The 14,696-nt window shown below is 37.2% G+C and overlaps 1 protein-coding gene across 2 annotated transcripts in view; it reads right to left on the bottom strand.

The window, feature by feature from the left end:
- Positions 1–7,550: 7,550 nt before the first annotated feature.
- The window catches only part of ANKRD26 (ankyrin repeat domain 26), a 53,673-nt gene continuing 46,527 nt past the window's right edge, over positions 7,551–14,696 (bottom strand). For both annotated transcript variants that reach the window (XM_012732768.1, XM_012732769.1), the window contains 5 exons: positions 13,257–13,547; positions 12,216–12,433; positions 10,967–11,201; positions 8,567–8,612; positions 7,551–7,721 (listed from right to left, as the gene is read on the bottom strand). In XM_012732768.1, the coding sequence (XP_012588222.1) occupies positions 7,585–7,721; positions 8,567–8,612; positions 10,967–11,201; positions 12,216–12,433; positions 13,257–13,547 (927 nt within the window). In that variant the 3' untranslated portion in view covers positions 7,551–7,584. The remainder of the gene's footprint in view (positions 7,722–8,566; positions 8,613–10,966; positions 11,202–12,215; positions 12,434–13,256; positions 13,548–14,696) is intronic.

The raw sequence follows: 14,696 nt of genomic DNA, 5'->3' as shown, positions 1-14,696 counted from the left end.
GCTAAAAACACCGTCCTCATTAGCCATTCCAGATCAGTATGAAGACCAGATCCAAAGACTGTCCTCCATAGAAAGGGGTGCGTGGCAACACTTCTCTTTTGCAACTGTACTAACAGGCCTGTGTCCTAGCGTGACCTTCCTAGTGTAAAAGTATGCAATTCATTTACTTCACGATTTTTCTTTAAAGCCTAGAACACTGTTCTAGGCTTTTACCACAGAACAAAGAACACAGTAAACAAAGTCTCTGCTGGTGTGGTTGAGAAATACTCAAGGTAAATAATACTATGCATTTGTTAAGAAGTGATACTGGTCAAGGAGTAACCTATGAATGACCATGAAACCCAGCACGGTAATGTGAGTCCTCATCACCACACAGGGAGGTGTGTGTATGTGCCCATGGCCTGACCGCTGGGGTTGGGCACACACGTTGATGGAAAGGGGGGGTTGTCGCCACTACAGTGTGTAATTAGAATGAGAAATGTGCATTAGGTGTCTGTATATTAACATGCATTAACCTGAAATTTGAAAAAATTAGGTCAAAAGAAGTACAATACTATGACATACTATTGATTATGATTGTTCTTTCTAAAAAGTTTAGGATCAGCATCAAGTTTTGAGGTATTCACAAAGAAATTGATTTTGAATTAAAATTCAAAATGCACTTAATTAGCTTAATAGACTTTAAAGTTCACTGGAAGTTTATTTTTAGCTTTCCTCAGTAGAAAAACCATAAGAAAACTGACATTCTAGGGGGATTTCCTAAGGAAAAGTCCACATCTCATTATTTTATCATAACCAAAGTCCTCACTCACTGGAAACTCCAGCCAAGCCATCCAGATCTTCAGCTCACTCTGGCTGTGCTGACAGAAAAACCCAGAAGGCAAGAGCCATTCAGTTTCTCTCATGAGCTGCCTTTTTGAAAGGCAGAGGAGGAAAAGGAATTCCATAATGTGACACAACGAAATGCAGCCACAGGGAAATTTTCCCTCAAACTCGGCATCAGTCCCCAAAGTATTTATGGAGAATCATTTATCGGACACAACAAAGCAAACACATGGAGGTTGACTTACTGTAAGGCACACAAAACAGCATCAGGGTAGCAAAGACAGTAAGCAAGCGTGTGAGTGTACTTGGCATGAAAGCAGGTGACGGGCTATGTTTTGTGCAGCTGTATCAGCTGCCCAGGGTTTTTCTTACAGGGACCCAGATGATGCCACTTTTTCTCTCCTCTGTTGCAGTGTTGTTCCAACAAAACGATTCTCATCCACTCAAAAGTTTATCTAATCATCCAAATAACTATCATCAATACAATGAGTAAAATCATCAAGATCAGGATTTTAAAAGACCCTGAATGGAAGAAATTAAATAAATTTGCATCTTTTCTTTCTCAAAACAAAACAAAACACCCCCCTGTATTCCAGGTGTTAAACTGCTATAGAATTCATAAAAGAAAAGTTAATAGGAAAAGTGCACAATTCATCAATAAAATCTTAAAGCCAACTAAACCTTGAGCCAGAATCAACTACAGATCATGATGAAGCCGTAGAGATTTTTTATGTCATGTATTGAAGAAACAGATATTTGGAGGAATGCAAGACAGTCTTAGTGAGCATGTACAATTTTTAAAGAGATGTTACCAGTACAGGTGACATTCATTCTCTCTCTCATAGGATCAAGAGAGATGGAGAGGGAAAGAGATTGCAAACTAAATCCCCAAATTTACTAATACTTCAATGTTTTCTATTTTTCTCTTTTACTGAATTATTTCTTAAGACATTTTATTTCTCTGAAATAGGCAACTGATGACAACATACAAATAACATACACAAACAGACCTGGGCTTTGACCCTCGTTTTCTATCTGCTCCCCGTATTAATTGTATCTCTTAACACAGTCTTTCAAAATGTTATTGAAGTAACAGGCCACCAGATAATGTTCCCTTTGAAAAGCACACCTGCATCTTCCATCAACTCTAATGGAAATGCTGTGTGAGTGAGCCCCTAAGCTAGCAGGCTTCAGAGTCAAAGAGGACACAAAGTATTATGAATTTTTCAAATTGCTGAACAAGAAATACCCTTTGTTTCCTACACTATTTGTGCTGCTAAAATGAAGGTCATATCACTTCTGGAACAGAAAATAACTTTTAAAATAATAGTTTATTTGAATACTTTTTTTGGTTTTTTTAAAGGAAATACTTTCTGAGGCCTCTCCCCAAGAATTTATTAGTAATAAAATGAATGAAAGTGAGTGAACTGTGCCATCTTTGCCAGTAAGTAAAGAATAAGTATGATCTGTAACTTCAACACCCTGCTCAACAGCTTTTACAGATTTTCCCAACCAAATGATGGATTATTTCATCCCCACTAAAATATTTGTATAAGACAAGTCGTTGTCCAACAGCCCTTTCTTATTTACTAGATGACATGGGATGGCCATGTATGGCTTCAAGTTAACTTCAGGAATGTTGAGGAATGTTTTGTTCCCTAAGAAAAAGTATTTTCTTCAAATAAATTCTTCTCCAAATTGAGTCACTCTTGTAAGAGCATTTTAAGATCAAAGGCTTTTCAGCAGGTTGTTTTTCTAGGTTAAAACCTTACATGTCTCATATGTTTTCTTCACTTTGTCACCACTGAAAGTTTTTTTTCCTGTTTCCATTGAAAGTTTTAATCAACAATGGCTATTAGCCTTAATCTGGCTAAGTCACTCCCAGGGGACCATAGGAAGAATTTTCAGGTCACTGATAATGGCAAAGGGGTGAATGCGTAAGCTCTAAGAGAAATTTAAGATACATTGACCTGTAGATTACTGTGTTGATTCTGGATTTAGCTCTGCTAGGAAGTTGCTGTATACATACATTTTAAAAAGAATTATTTATGCATAAAGAGATGAGAGTGTAGGCCAGAGGTATGGAGGGTAAGAGGATTCGAAGCACCAGTGACAGAGTAGGGAGCAGAACAGGCAGACCTACTGAAATACACTGCTGAGGGGAGCAGCAGGTGACACAGGAGAGGTCTGCTGCACCATGTGGGTCAGTTCCTTGGCTGGGGATGGAACTCATGCTGCAGTGGCTGTGGACAGCTTCATAGTGCTGAGACTTAATTCATTGCACTACTAGGTTGTCTCATACATATTCTTAACAAAGTTTTGAGATACCTAGATAATTTATCTGTTCAGAAGAAAAGAGACAATAACTCTTGCATGTGTCATTTAAAAAGAACAGAGGTGATCAGCCTCCCTAAGATACCCCTCGGGGCCTTCCTCCCTTCCTATCGCTCTTCTCTTGGCCATCTCCAGCCATGTGCCTGCACAGACTACTGCCCTGTGGCAGAGACAATGTCAATGGATGAGAGAAGAAATTATTTTATCTATTGTTACAGTAATCCTGTTTTATTTCCTAACTATCTCAGACTACCTGACCCAAAGACGGAATGGCGAAACCCACAGGTAAGGACCATCCTATGCTTATTCACAATTAGGAAGTATGGACCTTGGTGGACTCTGTGTGTGTGACATGCTTTGTGTAAGAATCTCCTAAGGTGAGAGTTACTTTAAGCTATACATGGGATATCTTAGGGGTTTGTAAATGTCATTGGATATAGCTTTTTGAACATAAATTACTGAGGTAACTGAAGAAGAAGAAATGAGGAACCGGGTGACGTCAAAGGTTCTGCGGTAGGAGGCTGACCTCCAAGATAATGGGACTTGACCTTTTAGAACTGGAGACTGCACAGACCTGTTTGTGAAACACTGCATTTAAAATTAAAAACTGTCTAGCTTTAGACAACCATTTAGCACACAGTTGGTTGTAAAAACAGAGGAAAGTAAACGCTGACACTGAAGGCAAGGAGGGGGCTTGTTGGAGACCCCTAAGGCTTAAAGTGCTGCTGCAGCAAGGGAAGGCTCCAGGCGGTGGCTGGAAGACTGGCCTGTCCGGACAGCAGAGCTGAGTTTAAAGAAGAATCAGGCGTAGGAACACAACCTGACGACGCAGACCCTGGCTGAACGTGCGCCTAATTACTGCTGGATACCAAAAAGTAAATCAGCAGCTTGCACCTAATCTGAGGGGAGGGGGACAGTTTGTCTCAATCAAAATGTGTTGCACCGGACACTCAGGGCTCGAGCTCGGGAAAAGAAGCCTTGCGTCTCCGGGCCTCACTCTGCAACTCTATTTTGTGTCATGCCTTTGCTTCACGGCCTTTGCGGCGTCCTAGCTCAACCCTGTCCCCGGAGCTGGTCTCCGGCGGGGAGTGGTCCGGCCCTTTCCCGAGGGCACCTCTCACCTTCCTTGGCATGTTCTGCTACCTCCTTCCCTGCCCAGCAGGCGAGCCGCCGGGGCCTTCCTAAGCGCCGCTCTGTCACCCCCACTCCTTACATCTTCAGCCTTCTCCCTTGAGACAGTCGGAGGCGCCAAGCGCTGAGCCTTAGGAGTCTAGTCGGGATTCTCTCACCCACTGTCCTCAGCTGAAACCTGACTGTGAGGCGGCAGCCCAGGGGGGCCTGTGGGCCAGCAGCTTGCGGGACAAATGGAAGCAGAGACCACGTGACCTGCAACCCTGGGGGGGGGAGGGGCGGAGCCGGGGCGCGCGCTCGTGACGTCAGAGGAAAGCCCATCTGCTGGTTGCAGAACACGTGTGTGGGGAGCCCCAGGCCGAGGGGCCGGTGCCATTAATTTGACCAGTTTTCAGCTGAAATTTCATGTCAGGATAATTTTTTTCGCTAGATTGCATACCCCTGTTCCTTACTGACCATTTCCTTTCTCTGATGTTCATACCAGTTTTTGTAAGTCAGTCCTATTTTCGAATTATTTGAAATGGCCACTTAGATTTCTAACATAAATGCTAACTTTGCAGATATTCCCCTCCTTGCCACACCACCAATGCGGTACTCTCATTTCTTTAAGCCCCACAGGAAGATCAGCAAAGTAGAAATTATGCCTGAAGGTCAGGCTTCTTACCTGGTAATCAGGTTAACCGTGCGTCTTCCCACAGCTCTGCTGTCAGAGTTATGTCCTGGGTCTGCTGTCCAAAAGTCGGGTGGAAAATGGCCTTGGGCCTATAATAACCCAGACAGGATTCCCTCAAAGTTAAAACCCAGTTTATGTAGTGGGGAGAAAAGCTACTCGTGGAGTCTGTTTTCCCCAAGAAAAGTAGAGTCATTATAGCATTACACCTGGTTTGAGCTTAAAAGAAGATTTGGAAATCTGGAGCTATATGGTGTTTGTATGTAAACTCCTCAAGATGCTGTTGAGCTCGACACCTGGCACTAAACACTTCCTGGCGCAGACACACCTCTCTGTCTTCAGAGCCGGCTCCCAGGTGCTCCCCAGGGACACGCACAACACCTGGTGAGATGCAAGGTAATGAGAGTCCAGAATAAAGGTGCTACAGAGAGGGTTAGCATATCAGCACAATGATGTGACCATACATGAGGATTGTTGAGCACAGAGTTGTGTACAGAGATTTCCGTTGAATGACCCCATTTCAGGCTTCGAAGCCACAGTTATACATAGTGAATTAAGGGAGAGCCAATCAAATCTCTTGGTAAAGAGAAAGAGGGATGGAGGAAGGCAGAACCACAGAAAGGAGAGACTTTGGTCTGGAAGTTAACCTTCACCCCTTTCACCCCCCCCACCCCCCATCCTAAAGTTTACCCATGGAAATAAAGGGCTCACAGCAGCAGAATGCAGGAAAAACAGTGGGTCAAGCACCTTTGTGAGACTTTCCTCCTCAGTTGAAGAGCCACACTTATATCTAGTCCTCACCCATAGTTAATAAGCTACACATTTTCTCCACATTTATTAAGTAGTAGAGTTTCTCATGGGGTCAGCAACATTAGCCTGACACCATGGTATCATAGTCCTGTTATTTCCCTAAGAAGATGTAATGGACATGGTTTATAATGTAAATCTGCCCACAAACCTTTACTATTGAGTATTGTACCTTTAGCTGTCTCTGTAATTCTGCAGTTTTGGCAAGAAAACAGAGAAAAGGGAAATGGTCTGTTTTGTGAAACTTACCCTGGAGACTTGCTCCTGTTACTGAGACCCAGGTCTTGAAGTTCTGACTAGTGAATACATTCAGTTAGCCTTGGTTTTTGCCCTGGGTAGGGGTAAGGATCCTAGTTTTATAGTCTATGAATCCATACTGAGGGAAGATTATAACCAAACCTACTAGCCCTTGTAATCTTCAAAAATAGGAAATTGGTGCCATCTTGTGGTTATATTTTTAATTGTATTTTTTTTTTAATTTAAAGAACCGTTGTCTAAATCAGACACACCTGAAACAATTTCCCCATGTCCCTGAACACTGTTTTTCTTCTTTAGAATACTTATGTGTAGATTTCCTTGACAATCAGACTTATTTCAACCAGGATGTGCCAATTTCCTGAAATAACATTTTTATGATTATATTTGATTTTTTAAATCAGGCAGATTGTGATTCTATGGTAATGAATTCATGGAAAGATTCTAAAACATTTTCTAGAAATTAACATGGTAATCAACAAATGGCTTTGAGAGATGGTCCAAAGACTGAAAAAAGCAGTGACTTGATTTTTAAGTCTTTGAAAGTGTAGCCTGACTTCCAGAAAGCATAGGGTTATAGGAAAGTTGTTCTTACAAGAAACTTAGATTACAGAAATATGATCAATTGATCATATTGATCAAGAAAAAGCATGATCCAAATGTCATACCAATCCCCATATTTTATAGACTAGACTGGAGGATAATGCCAAGAAATGACTGATGGCATCCTTAATATGAATGTAAAATGTAGGCAGATTATGGATTCTTGATATTTTAAGAGAGTTGTCAATTCCAAAAAAAAAAAAAAAAAGGAATCAATCAGGAGCATATCTTCTATGCTTCTATGCTGCTGAACCTAGAAACAGGTCTAATCTCACACTCCAAACCTTGTAGCAAATTAAAACATAATACCAGGAATGGAAAAGTGGCTTACTTTCTAAGGATGAGCTTGCCAAATAACAGCAACAGGTGGGACAGACAGTACCTTGAGGGGAAGGTGGAAGTCTCGAAGACCCTACCCACTGTAGGCAGTTCCAGGGCCTGAAATACCTTGTTTTGTGAAGATAGTGAAATTATTTGGGTTTATCATAGGGCATAGATTAAAGCATGATGCTCATTGTCAATGAACTATTTTTACTCTTTTTTATATGAAATCTACAAATTTCCAGGGTGACAAGGGGTAGGCCTGCCTCTTCTCTTGCCTCCTCACATGGTAAGGAAGTGGGTTATGTAGAACACTTGGACATTCTCGGGGGTCTGCCGTCATCTGCATTTCACAACTGTTTACTCAGCTTATGTGACCTGACATAATTAATCACTAAAATATATATAATATAGTATGATAATATACATTGTTATTATATTATGTATTAAATATATCATGTAATATATTATTTATATACAATATACATTATACGTGCATATTTATGTATGTATAGGCACAGAAATAGAAATAATATACACATGACACAAAAATTTTTATAATTCCTTTACTAACAATATGAAAAACAATTAGAGTGTTATATAAACAGCCCAGGGGAAAATATTTTATTATTTAGTATTCAGATCATATAATTTTTCTTCAAAATCTGTACATATTCTTGCGACGTTTTCAAAAGTAGATCTTGATTTAAATTTGACTCATCAGTAGAGCCTAGAGGAGAAGCTCTGTAGGATACAGATTCAAATTCAGCAGCAGCTAGGGAAAAAAACAAACCAAAGAATTATATTCTTTAGCTAAAATGCCCTGTAGTTACAATGAAGTACCTGCAGGGCACAGCCCACCCATACACTGTAAACAGACATTCATTATAAGTTAGCAAAACAAAGAGGCAAGCCCATGAGCCACATGCACCAAGGTGGGTGGAAAACAGGGCTCCACTGGGACACACAGCAGTGTGTGGCATACAGTTCTACGCCAATATTCTGGGATGGAGGTGATACCTCAGCTGATACCTGAAGGACAGAAGCATAGGGAAAGAGCCACTACCTGTGGCTTTATAAGTGGCCTAGTTTGGTCAGATGTTAATATAAAGGGGAAGAGTAGGAGTCACAAAGATAAGGCTATATAATTTGGCAAGCACCAAAGTGATGCCGGTAGGATTTTATTCTATACTGAGGATTTTGAACATTTTCCTAAAGGTCAACTGTAAAACGATGACAGCATCAGTGACTGGAGATTTAAGTGTCACTTGTCAAGTGACAGATTTTAGCCTTCTATCACTACCCTCTGGTGAGATCAGGGAAGCTGATGAAGTTCATGCTTCCAGAGAAGAGTTTGTGTGCAGATTGACTTTTTAAGGGATGGCAAAGTGAAGGAAGACGACAGATATTCGAAACTGTTATTTTCAGATTTTTAAAAGGTATAGAACATGATGAATAAGTGAGGATTGAGTATATCCCCTATTATGAATGTTTATACTTTCACATTTTTATTCCATGTGGAAAAGAAACAATACTTAGCCACTATCCAAACACTGAAAAGTGATGCCACTTAGAACAATGTCAATATCTAAAGTTAACTCATAAATTTGGGGTACATACCTTCTTCTAGTTCTCTAGTTATATTTTTTTCCAACTCCTGCTGCATCTGAAATAAATCCAAATATTTATAATAATTAAGTATCAAGAGACATTATTGTAGGAATGATATATAACTTATGAAGTGTGGCCTTTAATAATACCTTTAGAGACTAAACTTGGGGATTGCTTAAGTAGAAAAATAAACACAAATAAAATAAATTCCAACTAATTTTAATTATTCTGGAAAACAGACAACATAATTACACATTGCTATTTAGAGTGATCTGGTAGAATGTACACTTAATAGTGGCCCACTGGATATATACCATTTCACATTCTTCAATGGTAGAAAGAATTTTAAGCAATTTAAGTCAGATTTTATAACGAAAGCATTGTTTTGCAATTCTTTGAAAAACTGCCTTTTGAAAAAAAATTGACTTTTTTTTTTTACCTTAATGGACTTTTTCTTAAAATCAACTTTCTATTCTACACATTGAAAATATTAAAATCTTAAGGCCTGTTCTGTTTTTAATTTTCAACACAGTCTTAAATATATAAATAAAGCAGTATTGTCATGTCATGTGAAAGTTCTGGCAAAAAAAAAAAAACTATTTGGTTCTCTAGATTAGACTGAAACACTTCTTTATGCTTATGAGTGCAAAGATTTAAGAAAATCTGCTTGAAACAGGGAAAAATATAGGCTTGCATAAGCTTTCAAACTTAGCTTTACATTCATGATGTCCCAGAATTAGAAAAAAGGAAAATGATACATAACTCTTAATTTTCACTTTGTCTCCTCTTTAGAAATTAGGGTTAGTTTTTGACACAATGACTAATTATAATCCTATTTAGCTATGTAGTTATGAAATATAAGGGGATGTATTGAACTATATTACAAATGAACTACATTACAAATGAATAAGAACACTCCTTAGAGTGTTCTTATTTAAATCTTTCCTATATGAGTTGCTTACTCAAATCTTTCCTATATAAGTACAGACTCATAATTATCCAAGACAGGGTCTACAATGGTGACCCCGAACATAATAAACTCTGTGATAATACTGATAAAATGATATCCAGTGCTTTTATAAATTTTGTGTCAACAAATTTTTTGGCTGGACATGTTTTTCAATATTCATCACTAGATAGAATTTATCAGATTAAGAATTTGATATCAAATGGCAGAAGCCTTTTTAAAAAGAATTTTACCATTAACAAACACTACGTGAAACCTAAAATCTATCCCTACATGGCTTGAATTCAGGAATCACCAATGTGATATTATTTAAAATCATCAACAAAATTAAATACTTAGGAATTAACCTAGCTAAGGAGGTAAAGGATTTATATAATGAAGACATTTTAATTTTGTATCAGATTTAATAGTTTGCAGAAGTATTTGACATTTATTTTATTTCTTTATCCAATAGTTCAATTTCACAACTTTAACTTACTCATACCCTGTTTGAATAAGAGCTATTTAAGAGCCTTAACTCTGCCATTCTATGATTCATTATGACATAAAGCCAAAAATAAACAAGTAAATATGGTTGAAAACTCATTAAACAAGGCCCTATACTATGGATAAGTTTATCTGCACTAAGAAGGTCAGGAATTATCTGCATTAAGAAGATCAGGAAAACACCATACAAACCATAAGCTCATATGCACTGATTGAAATGGATATTTTAAAAACAATGAAAACTAGTTATTATTTAAAGATGGTCTGTCATTGTCATCTTAGTCATCATTCAGAGAATTGCCAGATAATGAAACATATGTGAACTTCATTTTAAACATATGCTCAATTCAACTGTTAGGAAAATGTTCTATAATTGCTCAGAAAGACATTTTATATCAAATGAAATAAAAATGCCATAGTAGCAATTAAGGATGCACTCTCACATAAGATAATGACAAAAATTTTAACTCAAAAACAAGCTATTTTTTTTTTTGCAATTAGTTTGCAGTTTTATTTAATTCATGAAAGGGATTAATCTTGGATTCCTTTAAATAATAAGCATCAACATTTGTTGGGGGGGCTGGATGGGGTATGGCAAGGCAAAAGAAAAATTGTTTTGAAGCACGGTGAAACTGAAATCAATTTGAAAGCAAGACAACGTTTCAAAGTATACCTCTGGTTTTTAGGCATAAATATTTAACTTCTAAAATATAGTTAAATACAGCTTTTCAAGAAAATTAAAACTTATCAACTAAATTACATTTATTGAATAAGATTAATGATGGATAGCTCTTGAAAATGTGACTTAAATTGCAAAATTTGTCTCCTTTTTAGCACAATTGACTTTTTACTTACTGCATATAAATAAAATACAATATTCAGAATTTCACCAAATTAAAAAATGAATATTGTATTAGAATTCTGAAACCCAGCGATAAAATGATAAAACGACTAACCTTGGTCAAGAAAGTCTCCATGCTGTTACTTGAAGGCCGTTGATTTGAGGTAGAAAGAGAAATCACTAAGTTTTCTCTTGGACTAAGATGTTTATTGAACACTAAACTATTATTCAGATCCCCAGGATAATGTGGATCCAGGACTGGCCTCACAGTAAGAGAGCTGAGTAAAGATTTGTTCTGCTGTTTCTCCACAAAAAGTTTAGTACTGATCTCTGCTAATCTCTCATTAGTCCTGTGAAGATTGCAAAAGAAAATTACTTAATATCTCACTGTTCTCTGATTCCTGACTGACTTGTGTTTTTAAGAAAGAAGTTTCCATAAAAATAAATGGAATTTCCCATTCAACAGTATTTTAACCCTGAACATGTGTTGGAGGGTACCTGTTGTTTACAGTCACAGCTTTAAAACTGTACATATGTTTCTAGGAGGATTCCTAGCTCAAAGTAGGGAAGGCTGTGAGTGATGGAGATGGCACTTGCTGTCTGCCAGAAAACTCCTTGAGGATGCCATTAGACATACTTAGTAAATCAGTTTGCAATGAAAAAAACAAACCATCTGACAATAATATTTGCAAGCATTTGCTTTCACCATTCTTGTTCATTTCATTCATTCCCACAGAGAAATTAAGCATATGGCACTGAGGAATAATTTAGAACACAGTCTCTAGGGGAGAAGTAGACAGGCTGGTGGATGGTCAAAAAGAACTAAACAGCTCCAGAGGCTACTGGCTCATAACATGGTTACCAGCTAGGCATAGATGGAGAAATCTACCCTCTCTATAGTTCATTGTTATATGAATCCCCAACTGATCGTGGCTTTGTGATTATATACTACCCTTCACCCCCAAGATAACTTTCCTCTATTTTACATGTATGCCTTTATGTAAAGCAGAAAAATTAAAAAGGATAGTTTGTCTTAAGACACTTTCTAGTGATAATAACAAAGATCACAGTAAGAAAGTTAATTTACCAAGTGCCAAATGCTCTTATGACTTGGCCATCTGGTTTGTCTACTCTTCTACACAATAAACATTAATATTCCTCTTTAGGGAAATTCTCATAAGCAATTTTACAATATCATCCTCTAAATTATGAAGTTTCAAAAATATCTGGCTCAAGAACTAACAGATCAGGTTAACTGTGTAGCAGTCACTCTCATGAACCATAAAATCTCATGAACCATAAAATTAGGCTATGAGGCAAATCGAAGAGCTAATTATTTTCCACTATTTTATGTTTCGACTTACTTGTTTAGTTTAGTTGCTAATGATTTTCTGACTTTTAATTCTTCTAGGTAGAGTTGCTTATATTTTTCCAATTCTATTTTACTAGAATCTTCTTGAGAGATTTTCATTTTGGAAAGTTCAGATTCCAGATCTTTAATTCTGAGGTCCATTTGATTTCTTATTGAAGCATTATGATTCTCTCTTAACTGTTCTAAGTTTTCATGAGATGCTGCTTGTGCCTAAAACAAATCAAAAGAATGTATTTTAAAAATAATGATAGCCTGAATAATTATATTTGCTTCTTTAAGTTTTGAGTCAATGATTTAAGAGACTGATTTCACATATAAATAAAAAGCTGAAGTTTAAAATATATATCACTGAGTGTTAACTGAGTTAAATATGAATTATAAAAAAGTTAAATCATTCTTATATTAATACTCACATAACAGATAACTCAAAGACTAATACATCAATTAAAATTTTTTTTAACTGAGGGCCCTCTCTGATGGTGCAACAGTTAAAGCACAGCACTATGAACTCTCCGCAGCCACTTCAGCACGAGTTCCAATCCCGGCCAGGGAGGTGACCCACATGGCACAGCAGACCTCTCCTGACCTGCTCCTGCTTCCCTCAGCAGTATATTTCAGTAGATCTGCCTTTCTGCTCTCCATTCTGTCTCTGGTGAAATCTCTCACCTCCGCACCTCTGGCCTAATCCCTACTTTTGGTAAGCATAAATAAATAGATCTTTAAAAAGAATAAATTTTTTAACTGAATAATATAACTTGGTATATATTTTTTCTTTTCTTCCTTAGATACTTGTTTTATACCTACTGGTATTAATAATAAAATGATTCTCTTATGAGGATAATCCTGAGATCAATTTAGTGATAGCAATGGAAAAAGAAATACCTAAAGGGAGAAACAAAAGCTGCCTTCCTTCTAGAAATCTGTAAAACAAATAACTGTAATGGTCGTAACAGGAGTATAGGAAGAACATACAGTGTGTATATCCAAAACATAACATGCAGTGAAACAAAGCCTGTCACAGATCAACAATTACCTGTATAAATAAATTAACTTCTTTTAATTTTTCTACTACATCCTGCCTTGCTCTTTCTTCAATCTCTCGTTTATATTGTTCCACTTGATAGTGTTCTACCATATTCATTTCCATATGACTTTTGAGGTTCACTAATTCCTGTTCCAACTTCTTCTTATTCCTCTCTAGTTTTTCACATTTCTTTTGCATTGCTTTCATAGTTGATAACTCCTGTTGAAGAACTTGGTTTTTTGCATCCACATGTAGATAGTTTGAAGATGCAGTTTCTAGCTTTGCAGTGAGATCATCAATCTGTATGAATAAAATAAAAACTTTGGTAGTGAAGGAAGAAGACTGAAATAGTTTGATTCAAAGCCACTATCATGTTTTGAAGTACATTCAGTTGCAATAGAATGTTATCTAGATTACAGTGGCCTTAGAGTAATTCCAGGGGTAACTCAGAAAATCAAGAACAAAGTTAAACCACTACAAGTGACAAAAATATACTTACTGTCATTATTTTTGTCATGACATTTGCACTCTATTTTCTACTCTTTTCTATGATTGCTTTATCTTTCATAAAGTAATATTAAATCACCTCTTAGTAGACAGTCTCTTGTCCCTTAGCCTACTTTAACATCCCATAATTTAAAAAGAATTTTTAGGGACATTCTGTTGAGTTCTTTAGGCCTAAGCCAATAAATGCACCCTGAAATAAGACTTTGAAAATAAGATTCTACACATTTTATTCCTTTGTCACTTTGCACAAAATAGGGGACCATGCTAAATAATTTCAATGAAAATTAGCTGAGAAGAGCTAGTTTCCTTTAGATACAATAATTATTTGGTAAGACACGGTGGTGGATGTGGCAGTTCTTACACATTTCTGACATTTCTCCCATGACTATAAGATCTTCCTTACATGTGGAATCTTAAAAAACAGCTGAAATCATACATAGAACACACTGTGTGGGTCCATTGACAGGAGATGCCCTAAGTGAGCAAATCTAGAGAGAAAGGACAAAGTAGGAGATCCATGGGCTGAGGAGAGAGATGAGGAATCTGGCTCAGGATGATGGATGGCTAATGAGTTGGAGATTTCTTTTTTTAGGGGGATGAAATGTTCTAAAAATTAATTGTATTGATGACTATACAACTCGTTGAATATACCAAGTCACTGAATCATACACTGAGGGATTGGTCTGCATGGTATATTCACTATATCTCAATAAGCACGATACAAAAAAAAAAAAAAAAACCCAAGAAACCAAAAACTGACTGGCTACTACTGCTTTGGGGTCCTGTAACGTGTTCTGCCTGAGTTCAGATACCAGCCAAAGGCTGGAGACTTAAGAAAGTCTACAGTAGGCCTTTTTTTGTAAAGAAATAACGTAAGAAAAAACTTATTTTCAGCAGTATCAAGTCTATGAAACTAACAGGAAAAATCTTTAATTCACTGCT

Source organism: Condylura cristata, unplaced genomic scaffold (genome assembly GCF_000260355.1).
Source record: "Condylura cristata isolate star-nosed mole 26May11 unplaced genomic scaffold, ConCri1.0 scaffold00035, whole genome shotgun sequence".
In the NCBI taxonomy this organism is placed as follows: Eukaryota; Metazoa; Chordata; class Mammalia; order Eulipotyphla; family Talpidae; genus Condylura; species Condylura cristata.
The sequence above is the reverse complement of the archived record's forward strand: the minus strand, read 5'-3'. Positions and strand labels throughout refer to the sequence as shown.